Source organism: Schistocerca americana, chromosome 5, assembly GCF_021461395.2.
Source record: "Schistocerca americana isolate TAMUIC-IGC-003095 chromosome 5, iqSchAmer2.1, whole genome shotgun sequence".
NCBI lineage: Eukaryota > Metazoa > Arthropoda > Insecta > Orthoptera > Acrididae > Schistocerca > Schistocerca americana.
In genome coordinates, this window is record NC_060123.1 from 605,948,094 (window position 1) to 605,965,459 (window position 17,366).

Consider the following 17,366-nt stretch of genomic DNA (forward strand, 5'->3'; position numbering starts at 1 on the left):
CCTGTCACTCCCAGAGACAAAACAGGTATAAGAATCTGGCGCAATCCACAAAATGAATGAAAATCAGTCCACTTGTTCTATAAAATATCAAACTAATGGTCTTTGTCCTACTTTATAGTAGCAGTCTGCTACCTTTAGCATCAGCTCTGCATAACACCATATTACTCATTCCAGTAGAGCATCTTGTAACACTAGTGCAATGTATTGCACTGATAGGGGTCACTTGGACTTCTTTATGTGGTATGCATCCAGCAGGTCCTTCCTTGTGGCAACACTTTCTGGTAACCTCAGGGCTAACTGTTTGTGTTGTTCCTTGGGAAATATGCACATATTTATGTAGACGTTGCCCAAAGAGTTACTATGATACCAGCTATACTAGTGATCACATATGCCTTCAAACTTACCATGTCACTAAATATGTTGTAATACAACTGTATGAGATCACAAAAGAGGTAACAGTTAATGAAATGTAGAACACACATCATCTTTCTTTATATATGTGACATGCCACCCATCATAGATACGGAGTTCATTGCATTTAAAGTCAGTGCTGTCTCCTTCAAACATCAGAGGTGTAATTTTACTAGACACACCAGATGACTTGGCTATTCATTCTTTTCACCTACTGTACAGTACTTACTTGTGCTATCACTAAAACATAACTCATCTCAAGAGTTTTCATCCACCACTTGAAAGTTGTGAATTCTATAGCAGTAATTAATTTTCTTATCTACCTAAATTTTATTAGAAATATTTTTCTTGTATTTAATTTGACTCATGCCAGTTTCAATAGCTGCAGCTGTGAAAGGGATAAAAACTAAAAAGCATTTTTTTGTGCACTAAAAAATGATTTTTAAATTATTCACAATTTCAGCTACTGGATGCTATTTTTTACATAATTGTTAGTAAATTCTGCAAGCTCTTTTGTGAAACTTAACATCATCAAATTACCTTCCATTAGAAAAGTGGAATGCACTCCACGACCATGATGTAACTTTGAAAACGGTAAAGAGCAGCAATCAGGCAGCATTTCCATTCTAGCAGATCCGGTTTCGGCTAGTAACTAGCCATTATCAGTGCTGTATTTCGGAGGTGTTATACATGTTCTAGTACCTCTACATCTGTTGTTCAGACTCTTGTCTTCAATGAACTATGACAGGAACCTGAACAACTGCTCAGTTCTGTGATTGGTGTCAGCACAGCTGTTCTAAGTGTCGTCATTGTCAGCCGGATGGTGCATTATCTGAAATGGTCTAGTGCCAGAGGCTGAAACCAGTGGTGTCCTCTATAATTTATTCAGTTGTTTGTTGTCTTCTGTACCAGATGGCATTGGCAATGGGTTATATACTCAGATACTGGTTTGGCTAATGAACATTTTAAGTGCAGCTCATGATGTTTAGAAATGTCCTGTAACAATGTCTACTATTAATACAATAAAGAATTAATGATGTTTTCTTCTGTTTCAGGGCCACAAGGCTGATGAAAGATCAGTTACTATTTCAGTTTGCTTGTTAGAACAGATACGAAATCAGAGAGAGAAGCTAGAATCATCACTTGTGCACAATGACTTAATTCGTAAGCAGCTTGAAACAGTTGTTTTAAATTTACCTGTTCCGGAGGTGGACAATGCACACAGTTTATGGCAGAAGCTTAAGGAAACAAGTGAAGACTTAGATCTAGCACAAAATAAAGTTCATCAGTTAGAAAAAGAACTAATTACTGCAAGACTACAGTTAGAAGAAAGCCAGAACAAGATAAAAATATTGGAAACAAACAGCAAAGCTCTACAGGTAAGTGGCTCATGGTTGTAATTTTGTGTGCCCACATGAAATTTGTTCCTTATTATAGGAGAATTTTCCCTGCTGCTTACAGCATAGTGGCTTTGTTCATACATTAGTCACAGAATTTCAGTAACTATTTCAAGTTGATAAATAGCTGTATAACTGTTTTCTTCATTTTTTGATGTTGTTTATGTTCCAACATTTTGGCGGCACACTTTGGTCAGTGCAATTGGAGAATACCCAAATTAGACTGGTTTCTCTGTGTTATTTAGGAAATTCCTCATAGCTTCTAGAACATACTGACAGTGTATGATAACTCTTACTTTCCACTTGCAGGTTTTTAATATAGATTGTGAATGTCATGCTCATTAAGATGATCATTGTTAAATTGGATGCTTTCAGATTTGGTATAACAAAATGTCTTCAGTAACAATAATAATATTATGTTCATCGTATCTGTTCAGTTGATGAAGGATCAGCATTATTTTCTTTTCCTTGTGTTTGAAACTTATGATTTAGAAGTTGTCTGCAGTGATATTAAAGGAGCTGTCATTTGAAACCTACAGTTGTTGTCCTCCAATAATTGCTCAGTTTTAGGTTAATGTAGCTCAAAGATGGATTAGTACAGAATATGGCATGTACTCACTAATCTTATTGTCTGTGTTACCATTCCTGTGATAAGGTTGTCTCTGATCGATTTTGTATTTCTGTCACACTGGATTCTTTTGTCTGTTGATCAGGCTGTGAGTTATCCAAACCTGAATAGCCTCCTTTAAAATGTTTCGCTAGGAAAAGCAAGACAGGGATACTTGATCATTGTTCAGAAGTTATTGTGTGGTGCTGTCGTGATGTGTGAGACTGTCTTTGTTGTGTGTCAGACTTTAAAACAATGCCCTTGTCATCAGGTGTATTCTTTGGGTATACAATAAATCTCTGGTAAAAAAAAAATTCATTCACTCACTCACTCACACACACACACACACACACACACACACACACACACACAGAGAGAGAGAGAGAGAGAGAGAGAGAGAGAGAGAGAGAGAGAGAGAGAGGTGAAAAGGATACATTCAGTAAACTGGCTCACAAAATGAGGGGGATGGGACTGGGAAAAAGACAGAGAATATGACTTAAGCTTGCTAGTGAGTGAGTGAGGACTGGACTTACAACAACAATATCAAGTCATTCACCCTGTGCTTGCCATCAAATAATGGTTGCTATAGCTTCAGATAATTTGTGCTGTGCTTTGGAAAAGATACAGACTTTACAGCAGTGAGAAAGTATTTTCTTTCTTTTTTGTGTGCCTTTCAGTGGCTCAGTGCTTCTATTATTTGGGGAGTTGTTAACTTTTGCCAGCCGCGGCGGTCTATCAGTTCTAGGCGCTCAGTCCGGAACCGCGCGACTGCTACGGTTGCAGGTTCGAATCCTGCCTCAGGCATGGATGTGTGTGATGTCCTTAGGTTAGTTAGGTTTAAGTAGTTCTAAGTTCTAGGGGACTGATGACCACATATGTTAAGTCCCATAGTGCTCAGAGCCATTTGTTAACATTTCTCCATATTGTTTTTGTAAGACAACATAATTTGGACTCTGAAAGGCCTTGTGTCATGATTTGACCCAGAATGGATCAGTCAGAAATTAATATTATGCCTTACACTAAAAGTGTATTTTATTTCAAAACCCTGTGAGCTATGTTTGTCACTAATTACACTGTAAATATTAGCCAACATTACTCCAATGGTCAGATCAGTTGTATTTCTTATTACAAAACAATGAAGCCTTTTCTTGTGGTTGCTAGTTTTGTTATAAAGAATAAAATTTCTCAGATTTGTCACTGAATTTAGTACCATAACTATCTGACATTTCTCATCCATCATTTTGCCGTTAATTTTGATGTTGCAACTTATTTGATGATGTGTTTATCTCAGTATCTTATTTCAAGGGACAGAGTCCAAAGTACAACCGATCTAAATACACAAAAGACAATTGAAGAAGGCTTAACTGTAAGAACGATAGCTTACTTCACGGTACTATAAATGAAAGAAGTAGAATGAGAGCTACGAGGGAAAGGGATATCACTTAGAGCTGCCACTGACTTCTTTCTCACCCTTCACCAAGAAGAAAGAACCTTCATTTACAGTATTTGACTGGTCTGCAGCTGTGTTTGTGTGTACATTTGACATTTAACACCTCTGTACTGAATTGCTCAGGGGGCTCACAGCTCTTTTTGTGAGGATGTGCACAGCAAGCATGCAGCCACAAGCTGTTGCAGCACCTACTTGCTTTCTTGTACTGCAGTCCCTCTGTGTGTCTGAGTATTCTTGCTTCTACTTTCCTCCCCTTGGTGGCAACCTGTGATGTTGACTCAGCTATGTCTGTAGGTTCTGTTTGTTAATATCTTTATCCATTGTACTCTACATCAACTTTTTGGCTGAAGTAATATTTGGTCCCCTTTTGGATTTGGCCACCATTTTCAAAATTTTTCTGTGATGTGGGATAACTGGGAGTGAGATCCCTAAGTAGCACCAACTCCCTGCATCATTAAAGATCCTCTGTGCACAATAACTATGTTGGCTTATTTCTGTGCTTAAATGCCCATGCTGTAGCCAATCCAATGTAGTGGGTTTATAAGGTATCCTTTTTGGTAGAGCCACTTGACAACACTTCTGATGCCAGAGTTAGAAGCTCCCCATACATGCCAGGGAGTAGACACACTTCATCTTGGTGCATCAGGACTCCCAGCAGTGGCCATTATGCCAGAAAACTTTTACTGTAGTTGGATGGTGCATGTGGGGAGAAACCTTGATTGCAGTAGCTGGCACGTTTCCATGCGTATAGTTATATCCCAACTGCTTTTCGTACTCTGGCTACCCCATGAAAAGAGGGACTAGTCAGAAGACTGAGAACAGAACAATTTATTCGCTACCTGGAGTGTACTAGAACATATGGTGATTAATTCCAGGTAAGCTGCAGAGCGGCTTAATTAGTAATGCTCCTTCACTACAAGCTTGTTTTGGCTATAGCACCATTCTTGTGGAAACCTGTAGATGATACATTTAGTGAGTATACTTACATTTAAAATAGTTGTACAGAAAAGTCAATTTGCATACATCTAGTTGACATACATGCCCATATTGCATCAGTGTGCAAACTGTCTATTGTTGCTAGGTCACTATAACCTTAGTCTGTATGTAATATTTTTTGCGAAATACTTTTGACAGTTGGAGTGACATTTTATTCTTGTTGATGCTTTATGTTTACAGTGCAATCATTGCTAGTCAGTGATGTTAGTAGAGTTTCATTGCTATTATAATTTTGCTATTGTTTGTATCTATGACTATCTTTGGTTTTATGTTTACTGTGATTTTTATTGATAATCATATTCCAAAAACTCAGTAAAATTTTCTAGGTAATTTTTGTGTCTGGCATCGATTTGTTTACTAAGGATACCATTTGCATAATGTTTTGTGTGGGTACATATTTCTAATTCTTCCAAGATGTCCATGGTAAGTCCCTTTGGTATTCTGTGTAGAACCTGTATTATATTTTCGATGTATTCTGCTTTGTGGTTTTGGTTTTTGAGATGCTGGTGAAAGCTTGATTGACTGCTGTCACATTTTCTTGTATGCTCTTTGAATCTAATGTTAAAAATTTCTTCCTGTCTAGCTGATATAGAATTTTGCACAGTCATTACATGAAATTTTGTATAATCCTGGGTTGTCAAAAATATACAGAATTTCGTGTAATGACTGCGAAAAGTTCTAGATTGGTCAAACAGGAAGAAATTTTAACATTAGATTCAAAGAACACACAAAAAATTGCAACAGCATTCAATCAAGCTTTTACCATGATCCCAAAAATCATAACCACAAAGCAAAACATATTGAAAATACATTAAAAGTTTTATACAGAATACCAAAGTGGTATACCATGGACATCTTGGAAGAATTATAAATGCAGTGGAATGTCGGATACTAAGCATAATTCATTCCAGAATCTTATACATAATATGAAATATTCATTAAGCGAAACAATTTATCCCCTATAAATTAATGTAAAATACGATAATGCGTTCTGTACAGGAAAAGTACTAAAAGTTTTATCTTACTCATGCCATTTATTCAAAGAAAATTATACATACAGTATTATGTACTTTATTGTTCATGATACATAAATAATTCTTTTTTACTAGGAAGCTATCTATAGTCATTTGTGTCTGCTGATGCTTCAACACTTGGCAAACAACTGACACAGCATTATTGTCAAATAAATTTGTAGCGCATGTAGCTATTGCTTTGTTGGGGTGATAATTTTCAGTGTATGATGCAACATATTCCCATGCTTTCAACATTTCCTTTATAGGGCCAGTAGATTGCTGCTTTGCTGTTACCACCACCACCTCCTCCTCCTCCTCCTCCTCCTCTGAAGAATAAGAAGAAGAAGAAGAAGAAGAAGAAGAATTCCTCTCCACAACTTCCTACTGGGAAAAACACTGCTACTCTATAAGCTCTTAAGTGGTCATTTCTTGGCTGTGATCTTCCACAAACTCATTGATACCATTTTTATCCACTCCTAGTCCCATTCTCTTGGCCAAAGACAAAATCTTGTTGACCACAGGCATCGAATAAAATGCCTCAGAGTCACATTCAACAATGCACTCCAACGCCTTTTCAATCATCTTGATGCTGGCAACGATGTTGAAGTGATATTTCCAAAACTCTCTGAGAGTGAGATTGGTGGCTTTAGTCAACTCAAGGTAATGCTAGATGAGTGCATTAGTGTAGAGCTTCTGAAAGTTAGAAATAATCTGGTGGTCCATATGCTGGAGTAACAGAGTGGTGGTGGGAGCAGAAATTGGATCTTGATGAAATGAAATTCTTCAAGGAGGTGGTCTTGTAGGCCTGGGGAATGGGCAGGATCATTGTCCACAACAACCAAGACATGGAGTGGCAGATTCATCGCAAGTAAATATTTTTTCACCGAAGGACCAAATAGTTCATTGATCAAATCACAAAAAAAGATCAAGTATCACCCACGCCTTGTTCTTGGACCTCCACATCACTTTTATCTTGCTCTTCTGGACTTTACACTTCTGGAAGGCTCATGGGGTTTCTGAATGGTAAACAAGCAGTGGTATAATTTTCAAATCGCCACTTGCTTTGGCACAGAATAGCAGTGTGAAATGGTCTTTCATTGGCTTGTGACTGGGCAATGCATTCTCCTCTGCTGTTATAAAGGTACACTTCAGCATTATTTTGCAAATTAGACCTGTATTGTCACACGAAACCTGTTGCAGCAGATAACCCTTAGAATATACGAGCATCTTGATGTTGTTGATGAAGTTCTCTGCTGCCTTTGTGTTAGAGCTGGCTGCTTCACCGTGCCTCACAGTGCTGTGAATGCTGGTTCTTCTCGAAGCACCCACAGCTTCCCTTTAAACACTTCTTCGGCCGCTGGTGATCCTGGTGTCTTCTCAAGGAGGTTGGCAAAAATCATTCACGCCTTCTCACAAATGATCTTCTCGTTAATAGTGCAATTGCTTCTCATTTACCCATGTAATGAGCAACCTTTCAACATCGTCCAGAATACAAAACCGTTGTTTAGCATGTATCCCCCCCTCCCCATGAACCATGGACCTTGCCGTTGGTGGGGAGGCTTGCGTGCCTCAACAATACAGATAGCCGTACCATAGGTGCAACCACAACGGAGGGGTATCTGTTGAGAGGCTAGACAAACGTGTGGTTCCTGAAGAGGGGCAGCAGCCTTTTCAGTAGTTGCAGGGGCAACAGTCTGGATGATTGACTGATCTGGCCCTGTAACACTAACCAAAACGGCCTTACTGTTTTGGTACTGTGAATGGCTGAAAGCAAGGGGAAACTACGGCCGTAATTTTTCCCGAGGGCATGCAGCTTTACTGCATGATTAAATGATGATGGCATCCTCTTGGGTAAAATATTCCGGAGGTAAAATAGTCCCCCATTCGGATCTCCGGGCGGGGACTACTCAAGAGGACATCGTTATCAGGAGAAACAAAACTGGCATTCTAAGGATCGGAGCGTGGAATGTCAGATTTCTTAATTGGGCAGGTAGGTTAGAAATTTTAAAAAGGGAAATGGATAGGTTAAAGTTAGATATAGTGGGAATTAGTGAAGTTCGGTGGCAGGAGGAACAAGACTTTTGGTCAGGTGAATACAGGGTTATAAATACAAAATCAAATAGGGGTAATGCAGGAATAGGTTTAATAATGAGTAAAAAAATTGGATTGCAGGTAAGCTACTACAAACAGCATAGTGAACACATTATTGTGGCCAAGATAGACACGAAGCCCATGCCTACTACAGTAGTACAAGTTTATATGCCAACTAGCTCTGCAGATGATGAAGAAGTTGATGAAATGTATGATGAGATAAAAGAAATTATTCAGGTAGTGAAGGGAGATGAAAATTTAATAGACATGGGTGACTGTAATTCGAGAGTAGGAAAAGGAAGAGAAGGAAACATAGTAGGTGAATATGGATTGGGGCTAAGAAATGAAAGAGGAAGCCGCCTGGTAGAATTTTGCACAGAGCATAACTTAATCATAGCTAACACTTGGTTCAAGAATCATGAAAGAAGGTTGTATACATGGAAGAACCCTGGAGATACTAAAAGGTTTCAGATAGATTATATAATGGTAAAACAGAGATTTAGGAACCAGGTATTAAATTGTAAGACATTTCCAGGGGCAGATTTGGACTCTGACCACAATCTATTGGTTATGAACTGTAGATTAAAACTGAAGAAACTGCAAAAAGGTGGGAATTTAAAGAGAAGGGACCTGGATAAACTGAAAGAACCAGAGGTTTTACAGAGTTTGGGGAGAGCATAAGGGAACAATTGACAGGAATGGGGGAAAGAAATACAGTAGAAGAAGAATGGGTAGTTTTGAGGAATGAAATAGTGAAGGCAGCAGAGGATCAGGTAGGTAAAAAGACGAGGGCTAGTAGAAATCCTTGGGTAACAGAAGAAATATTGAATTTAATTGATGAAAGAAGAAAATATAAAAATGCAGTAAATGAAGCAGGCAAAAAGGAATACAAACGTCTCAAAAATGAGATCGACAGGAAGTGCAAAGTGTCTAAGCAGGGATGGCTAGAGGACAAATGTAAGGATGTAGAGGCGTATCTCATGAGGGGTAAGATAGATGCTGCCTACAGGAAAATTAAAGAGACCTTTGGAGAAAAGAGAACCACTTGCATGAATATCAAGAGCTCAGATGGAAACCCAGTTCTAAGCAAAGAAGGGAAAGCCGAAAGGTGGAAGGAGTATATAGAGGGTCTATACAGGGGCGATGTTCTTGAGGACAATATTATGGAAATGGAAGAGGAGGTAGATGAAGATGAAATGGGAGATATGATACTGCGTGAAGAGTTTGACAGAGCACTGAAAGACCTAAGTCGAAACAAGGCCCTGGGAGTAGACAACATTCCATTAGAACTACTGACAGCCTTGGGAGAGCCAGTCCTGACAAAACTCTACCATCTGGTGAGCAAGATGTATGAGACAGGCGAAATGCCCTCAGACTTCAAGAAGAATGTAATAATTCCAATCCCAAAGAAAGCAGGTGTTGACAGATGTGAAAATTACCGAACTATCAGTTTAATAAGTCACAGCTGCAAAATACTAACGCGAATTCTTTACAGGCGAATGGAAAAACTGGTAGAAGCCGACCTCGGGGAAGATCAGTTTGGATTCCGTAGAAATGTTGGAAAACGTGAGGCAATACTGACAATACGACTTATCTTAGAAGAAAGATTAAGGAAAGGCAAACCTACGTTTCTAGCATTTGTAAACTTAGAGAAAGATTTTTGACAGTGTTGACTGGAATACTCTCTTTCAAATTCTGAAGGTGGCAGGGGTAAAATACAGGGAGCGAAAGGCTATTTAAAATTTGTACAGAAAGCAGATGGCAGTTATGAGAGTCGAGGGGCACGAAAGGGAAACAGTGGTTGGGAAGGGAGTGAGACAGGGTTGTTGTCTCTCCCCGATGCTATTGAATCTGTATATTGAGCAAGCAGTAAAGGAAACGAAAGAAAAGTTCGGAATAGAAATTAAAATCCATGGAGAAGAAATAAAAAGTTTGAGGTTCGCCAATGAAATTTTAATTCTGTCAGAGACAGCAAAGGACCTGGAAGAGCAGTTGAACGGAATGGACAGTGTCTTGAAAGTAGGATATAAGATGAACATCAACAAAAGCAAATCGAGGATAATGGAATGTAGTCGAATTAAGTCGGGTGATGCTGAGGGAATTAGATTAGGAAATGAGACACTTAAAGTAGTAAAGGAGTTTTGCTATTTGGGAACAAAATAACTGATGATGGTCGAAGTAGATATAAAATGTAGACTGGCAATGGCAAGGAAAGCGATTCTGAAGAAGAGAAATTTGTTAACATCGAGTATAGATTTAAGTGTCAGGAAGTCATTTCTGAAAGTATTTGTATGGAGTGTAGCCATGTATGGAAGTGAAACATGGATGATAAATAGTTTAGACAAGAAGAGAATAGAAGCTTTCAAAATGTGGTGCTACAGAAGAATGCTGAAGATTAGATGGGTAGATCACATAACTAATGAGGAGGTATTGAATAGAATTGGGGAGAAGAGGAGTTTGTGGCACAACTTGACTAGAAGAAGGGATTGGTTGGTAGGACATGTTCTGAGGCATCAAGGGATCACCGATTTAGTACTGGAGGACAGCGTGGAGGGTAAAAATCGTAGAGGGAGACCAAGAGATGAATACACTAAGCAGATTCAGAAGGATGTAGGCTGCAGTAGGTACTGGGAGATGAAGAGGCTTGCAGAGGATAGAGTAGCATGGAGAGCTGCATCAAACCAGTCTCAGGACTGAAGACCAAAACAACAACAACAATCTCCTTAATCTTGTCCTTGTTCTTGAGGATAGTGCAAATAGTTGATGTAGGCTAATTATATGTGCATGCCAAATCGGCAATACTCACACCACATTCGCATCTCAAAATGATTTTACGTTTCATTTCCAAGGTCATTTTCTTTCTCTTATGGTCATCTTCTTGTGGATTTACCTTTGGGGACATTTCTGAGAAAGTTATTGAAATTTGCACAAAAAAGGCCATGTGAACCAAGTTTAGAAAAGTGTGTGATCACAAGTGGCGCTCAGATGGTAGCAGAAAGAGCGCTAAACCCAGACTGCAGTACATACTGATGACATCGTTCATATGCCACAGCCGATAATGAAAGGTGTTCATAATCTTGAACGTTTACCTCAGCTCACATGCGAATGGCTGGTGACATCACACTGAGCTAAATTGTTGTCACTCAGTATGCAAAACATTCTTCTTCTTCCCCCTCCCCCCCCTCCCCTTCCCCCGAATTGCATGTTATGCGAGGGGCTTCTTAAATGAGGTCCCATTGTATATACCCTCACAAAAAGTTATCCAGCAATATCCTTAATGAAGAGATTGTTCTCAAACACAAAAAATATCTACAAAATTTTTAAAAATCACAGTAAACATGAAACCAAAGATAGTCATATATACAAATGATAACAAAATTATAATAGTGATGAAATGCAAGTAATGTCACTCACTAGCAAAGACTGCATTGTAAACATAAAGCATCAGAGAGAATAAAATGTCATTCCAACTGGCAGAAGTATTTCACAAAAATATTATACACAAACAAAACTTACATGGTTATGGTGACCTAGCAACAAATAGATAATTACTCACTCATGTAATATGGGCATCTATTCCAACTAGATCTATGTATGTAGGCAAACTGACCTTTCCCTACAAAATTATATGAATGTAAGTACACTTACCAAATGTAACATTACACGTTTACTTGAGAATGGTGCTATAGCTAAAACAAGCTTGTAGTAAAGGAGTAGGATTACTCACTAAACTATTGACAGCTTACCTGGAACTATTCACTAAAAATGTCGTATCATGATGTAATCTAGGGTACAGGGCTAACTGAAAAGATGATGGGGATACTTTTACAGTGATAAAGTCATTATCTTTTGTGGATAAACAGAAGATAAATTTGGAGAAGTAGATGCATTGGAAAAGGAGAAATGAATCATTGAGTAAAGCCTCTTCTGCACAATCTCGATCACTTTGGTCATGTAAAAGACTGGGTGAAATACCAATGACTATTATGTCACTTAAAGCTTTGAATATAGTACAAGGAGTTATCTTTCACAGAAGCATGATATTTCAGACAGATGAGGAGCTACAAGCTAATCTAGCACAGTGAGGAGTACATTTTGTCAGATGGGTTCAAAAATGTCCAAAAGATAACTGAACAAGTACAGGCTCTTTCATTTTAGCTTCTGAAGAAAATATTCTCTCAGAAAAAGTTACAGTTAGGGGGTATAATGTGATGTGAAACCTGAAGTTCCATCATCCATGAGATATTTTCCATGCTTTTGTTTTGGAAACACGTCATCCCGCTGTATGGCAGACCCTAAATGCAGAAATATGAATTTCATCCTTGTGAACAACCACCTTTGCATGTAAATTGTATGGAACACCATCCCTCACATTCATCGATCTGTCCAGTATTTAAAAAAGAAAACAATATCCAAGAAAGTATGAAACGGTGGATCAACCGTCATATCCTGAGGCACAGAAAATATATGAATGCATGCGTTCACTCAACATGGTGACAAATCATGCAAAAGCAGCAGCTATCACCACATCTACTTCAAATTTTTCAGCGCTTGATGTACCACATGCTATCGACCAAGAACTTGCAAACAAAACCAAAAGTTACGAGCACGAGAGATCTCCACCCCTTTTTATTTTCAACTTTACAGAGTCAGCTGGAGCCTCCCTGTGGATACAGCAGGAGAGACTTCACATCCCTCCGACTGCACCAGGAAAGAAGACCTCTCCACAGATTCTTCTTCCCCAAAATGTTCTTGATGTATAGTCAAATACTAGTCATTGGTTAAAAGAAACTAAGGTGTGAGGCAGAAGAAACATTCATCATCTTCTTGCCCAGACCTACAACCTGAATAATTCCATGATGGGTAGCAGCAAAATGAGAAAAAGAAGGGAAAAGGCAAGCAAAGAACAAAGGAAAGAACTGATTCATCAGTTCTGACAGAACTGGAATTATCTTCAACAGTTGAAGAACATGCAAAAACTAAGCCAAGCACACAAGAGGCACTGGAACACTGCAGATCAGTGCATATCAACCTCACCTTCACTGACCACACCAACGCCTTCACTGTGATTTTACAGTAGAAATGCAATGCGTCACCATCTGGAAGAAGTTCGACAATTGATCACAAATTCTCCCACATTATTTATTGCTGTACAAGAATCAAGATTTTTAGAGGGCTTTCTTCCTATGTTTAGAGGATATAACATGTATGGTAAAAATGGAGTAAATGGTAGAGAGATAACGACTTGAAATGGCAGATAATAGAGACTATTCTCAGACCTTGATTTCTGTCAAATAAATTCGGAAGCCCCAACACATTTTAGGACCTCTTACGGCTCCTATTTTGCAATAGGTTTGAATATTTGCAGACCTAACCTCGCACCTATGGTCCAACGGAACATTCCAATAGTGATCATTAGCAGATTACTGTATCGGTTCCAGATTTATACCACACTGATAGTTTTATCACCGTGGTCCCTGCAAAGATCCAATTAGAATTCTTCCACTGCTGAAGCACAGATGACAATAAATACAGAGAAAAGAATTGATAAAGTAGTACAGGATGAGACAGATGTGTTCATCCCAAGCTGCATCCACGTCAATATCATTCTCTTCAGGTTCTACTAGATAGAAACCTGTTTCACGGTGGTGCAAAGTGATCGCGGATGCCATCAGAGAACAATGAAGGACTCTACAATGTCATAGGCAAGCCTCCTCTACTGAAAATTTTCTTTTGTTCAGAAGATTAAGAGCAAAAAAGCATATTACTTAGTGAAAGAGAAGATTGCTTTCAAGAATGTTGGGAATGATATCTTTTTTCTATGACGGCTCTTCCTCAGCTTCACAGGGATGGCCAAAATTACAGCAGATAAGTGAATTTCACAATACTGGTAGAATCTAAGGAATTCTTGACTTACGAAAAATCAACACCAGTTCGCCTGACTTTGCTGAACTTTTAGTGATACATTATGCAGAAATGTCTCCATGTAAGAATTTTGCTCAGCATAGACTTTTAAGATAATATAATACCATATCTTTCAACAGACCAGGCAACCTACAGTGCACCCTTTATAACTTGGGAACTAAATAACGTGTTAAAACAATGTGGAGATATGCCCCCAGTACCATATGGCTCCCATAATCATGCATTTCATCATCTTGGTGAAAACAGTAAAAAGCTATTGCACAAATATTTAAAAAGATATGGCAATGCACAGAATTTCCCTTGAATGGAGGGCAAGTATCACAATATTTATAGCAAAACCAGGACAAGACCACAGACCAATCACCATAACCAGCACTTTGAGAAATTTTTTAGAAAGGATGGTTAATGCATGGCTTTGTTGGTGTTTGAAATGTAGAAATCTTCTTTCTCAATTCCAGTTGTGTATTCCAAAGATCTCAAACAAACATAGATCACCTCATACAATTGGCATTTGTGATTTGAGAGGCCTTTGTGCACTACTAACGTGTGGTTGCAGTATTTTTTAATTTATACAAGATGTACTATACAACATGGTGGCATCACTTTTTATCAGCTTTGCAAAAGTGGAGTTTACGAGGAAAACCAGTCTTTATACAAAGTTCTCTCTCTCTCTCTCTCTCTCTCTCTCTCTCTCTCTCTCTCTCTCTCTCTCTCTCTCTCTCTCTCTCTCCATATCATTATGTACAGTAGAATGCCAACTTTAGACAGATGTGCAGAAGGCACAAAAGTTGGTGCAACACCATGGATAATGTTTCTCACCAACTAAATCATGCGTCGTTTGTAGAATACAGTCTGCCCATCCTCATCTAGAACTATATCTTGAAATGCAGTTACTGGAACTAGTGGGGCAGTACCATTTCCTAGGAGTTCTTTTTGATAACAAACTTACATGGTTACCACATACACGACAGCTCAAAAGGCCCAAATGAAGAAACTGAATAGTGTTTTCCGTCGCTAGCAGCACGTCAAATGCAAATTGAATAGTTTTAGTAACAGTGTATGAAGTGCTCATATGGAGGCATGGTTTATGGGTCAGCAGCAAGAATGCGGAAATATTAGACCCTGTTCACCACAGTGGAATCTGTTTGGCAGTTGGAACTTTTGAGACGAGCCCAGTCAGTAGCCTTCTTGTAGAAGCAGGAGTACCACCATTGAAAATATGTAGCCAAAAAAATTTATTTAACTATGCATTCACAATTAATCAAATATCAGACCAACCGATTTTGTTTCACAGTCCAATGAAACATTTACGTAGTAAACTTTTTTCCCTTACAACAGCATTGGCACTTTGTGGCAAGAACTCCACAGAGAATCAAAAACATTGTGGGCCACTGGGTGACTATCCGGGTACAGCTCATTGACCCATCCTCACAACTTTACTTCTGCCAATACCTCTCCTCCTTCCAAATTTCATGGAAGTTCTTCTGCATATCTTGCTGGACAAGCACTACTGGAAGACATTGTGCAGGAATTGTTTATCCAAAGCTTAAGGGATTGTTTCATGGTGAATATTTAACTGCAGTGATGTGTGTGGTGTTTGGAAGTTACCTGGCAGATTGGAGTGTGGAATGATGAAGAGAGATACTGGCGGAAGTGAAACTCAGCAGATCATATACTTTGCATGGGATTGCTCAGTTGGTAAGAGCACTGCTCAATGAAGGCAAGGTTCTGTGTTCAAGTACCAGTCTGCTGCGCTGTTTCTGGTGCCAGTAAGTTTAGAAACAATACACACTCCACTGCAGAGTGGAAGTTTTCTGCTCCAGTTATCTTGTCAGAGGTAACATAAATTTGGGTGATGTTTTACTATGCTTCAAGTATCCAAAACTGCTGTTCCTGTCTGTACTAACCTCTGTAACCTGTGCTGCCCCTTGATCAGTGGTAGATTTGTGGGGCAGTGATTTGTGTAGCCCATAGAGCACTTACAGTTCATGATGCTACAGCTTCTTATTGGTTGTCTTCATTCTGCGTTGAATTGGTGAGCACACTTTGATCCTCCAGGCCATTATTACATTCTGAAATAGCTGACGACAAACCTTGGCGTCCACAAATTGTTGTCACTAGTAGCTGATCAGTAGTTGTGATTTGTCCTCAACTGATGTATCACCATCGTATCCTTAACACAGTTGGACATGAAATATGCAGTGCTAATATCAAATGTTGGGCATAATTGAATTGTGTGTGTGTGTGTGTGTGTGTGTGTGTGTTTGATGTATTCCCCATTTAGAGTTTTCTATCAATTACTTTAATTGATAAACATTATTTTAAATATATGTATCAGTGTGAACCTACAGGATAATTTGTGATCTCTATTGTTTTAGGCAACTGATTTGGAAAAGCAGATTTGCACTCTTCGTGCTACAATTCAAGAGAAAGACAATGAAATACTAGAAAGACAGTGCTTGGTTCTAGAGCTTGAGAACAAGGCAAAAGAACGAAGTATAGAGAATGAGAAGAAATTACATTTTGATAAGATGGCACGAGAAGAGTTAGAAAGAAAGCTTGCAGATGCTCAAGATATGAGAGGAAAGTATGAGAGAAAGGTCTCTGAATTAGAACAGAATGTAAAAGATGCTGAATTGAGAGCAGCACAGGCTGAATCAAAGCACAAAGAAGTGAAAAACAATTTAGCGAAAGTGACAGCAAAACTAGAACAAGAATTACTCATTTCTAATGAGAAAAGAAATGAAGCAGAGTCAGAGTTACACGAATTGAGTATGAAGCTGCATAACTCTGAGATGAAAATTATGGACCTGGTGGGTCAGATTGAAGCTATGAATGAAGAAAATAAGAAAAAGAAGAGTGAGTTGGAAGAAGCTTCAATCAGAATTAAAGATATTGAGCTTGCTGCGAGTTCTAAACTTGGTGAACTTGAGAAACAATTTCAGGAGAAAGAGTGGGTGTTGAAAACAGAATTAGAGAGAAAATCAGAAGAGTTTGAAAAGCAAAAATTATTTGGTGAAAAGCTGCAAAGGAGAGTTAAGGAACTAGAAGACAGAGAATGTGCTTTAAAGCAAGAAGCTGATATGAAAGTTACAGAGATTGACAAAAAACTTAAGGTATGTGACCATTAATCTGACTCTTCTGATTGGAAATTACTGTGTAATTTTATGTAAATTGCCTCCCAAGAAGCATGTCTTCTGTCATTCTTATTATGAAAATTAGTAAAAAGTAATGGATTTACAGTTAATGAGTCTCTTGTCGTGTTTCCACATGTTTAAAAGCCAGTAATACTCTTTATTCCTTCATTAAGTGCCACTTTTTTGTATTCAAGAATGATGATCTGTTGCATCTAATAACAATATCTTGATGACAATGGTTGTTGCATTTTTCTTGTTTCTCTTTTATTGTTCTTGTGTCTTCTGTGATTTGATTTTGGGCAGACTACTACAATATACACTGTCTGTATTAGTCCTTTG

General features: G+C 38.5%; 1 protein-coding gene across 5 annotated transcripts in view; it reads left to right on the top strand.

Moving 5' to 3' along the window:
* The window catches only part of LOC124615566 (centrosomin), a 406,915-nt gene that overhangs the window by 375,811 nt on the left and 13,738 nt on the right, over window positions 1-17,366 (top strand). For all 5 annotated transcript variants that reach the window (XM_047143545.1, XM_047143548.1, XM_047143544.1 and 2 more), the window contains 2 exons: window positions 1,467-1,790; window positions 16,269-17,006. In XM_047143545.1, the coding sequence (XP_046999501.1) occupies window positions 1,467-1,790; window positions 16,269-17,006 (1,062 nt within the window). The remainder of the gene's footprint in view (window positions 1-1,466; window positions 1,791-16,268; window positions 17,007-17,366) is intronic.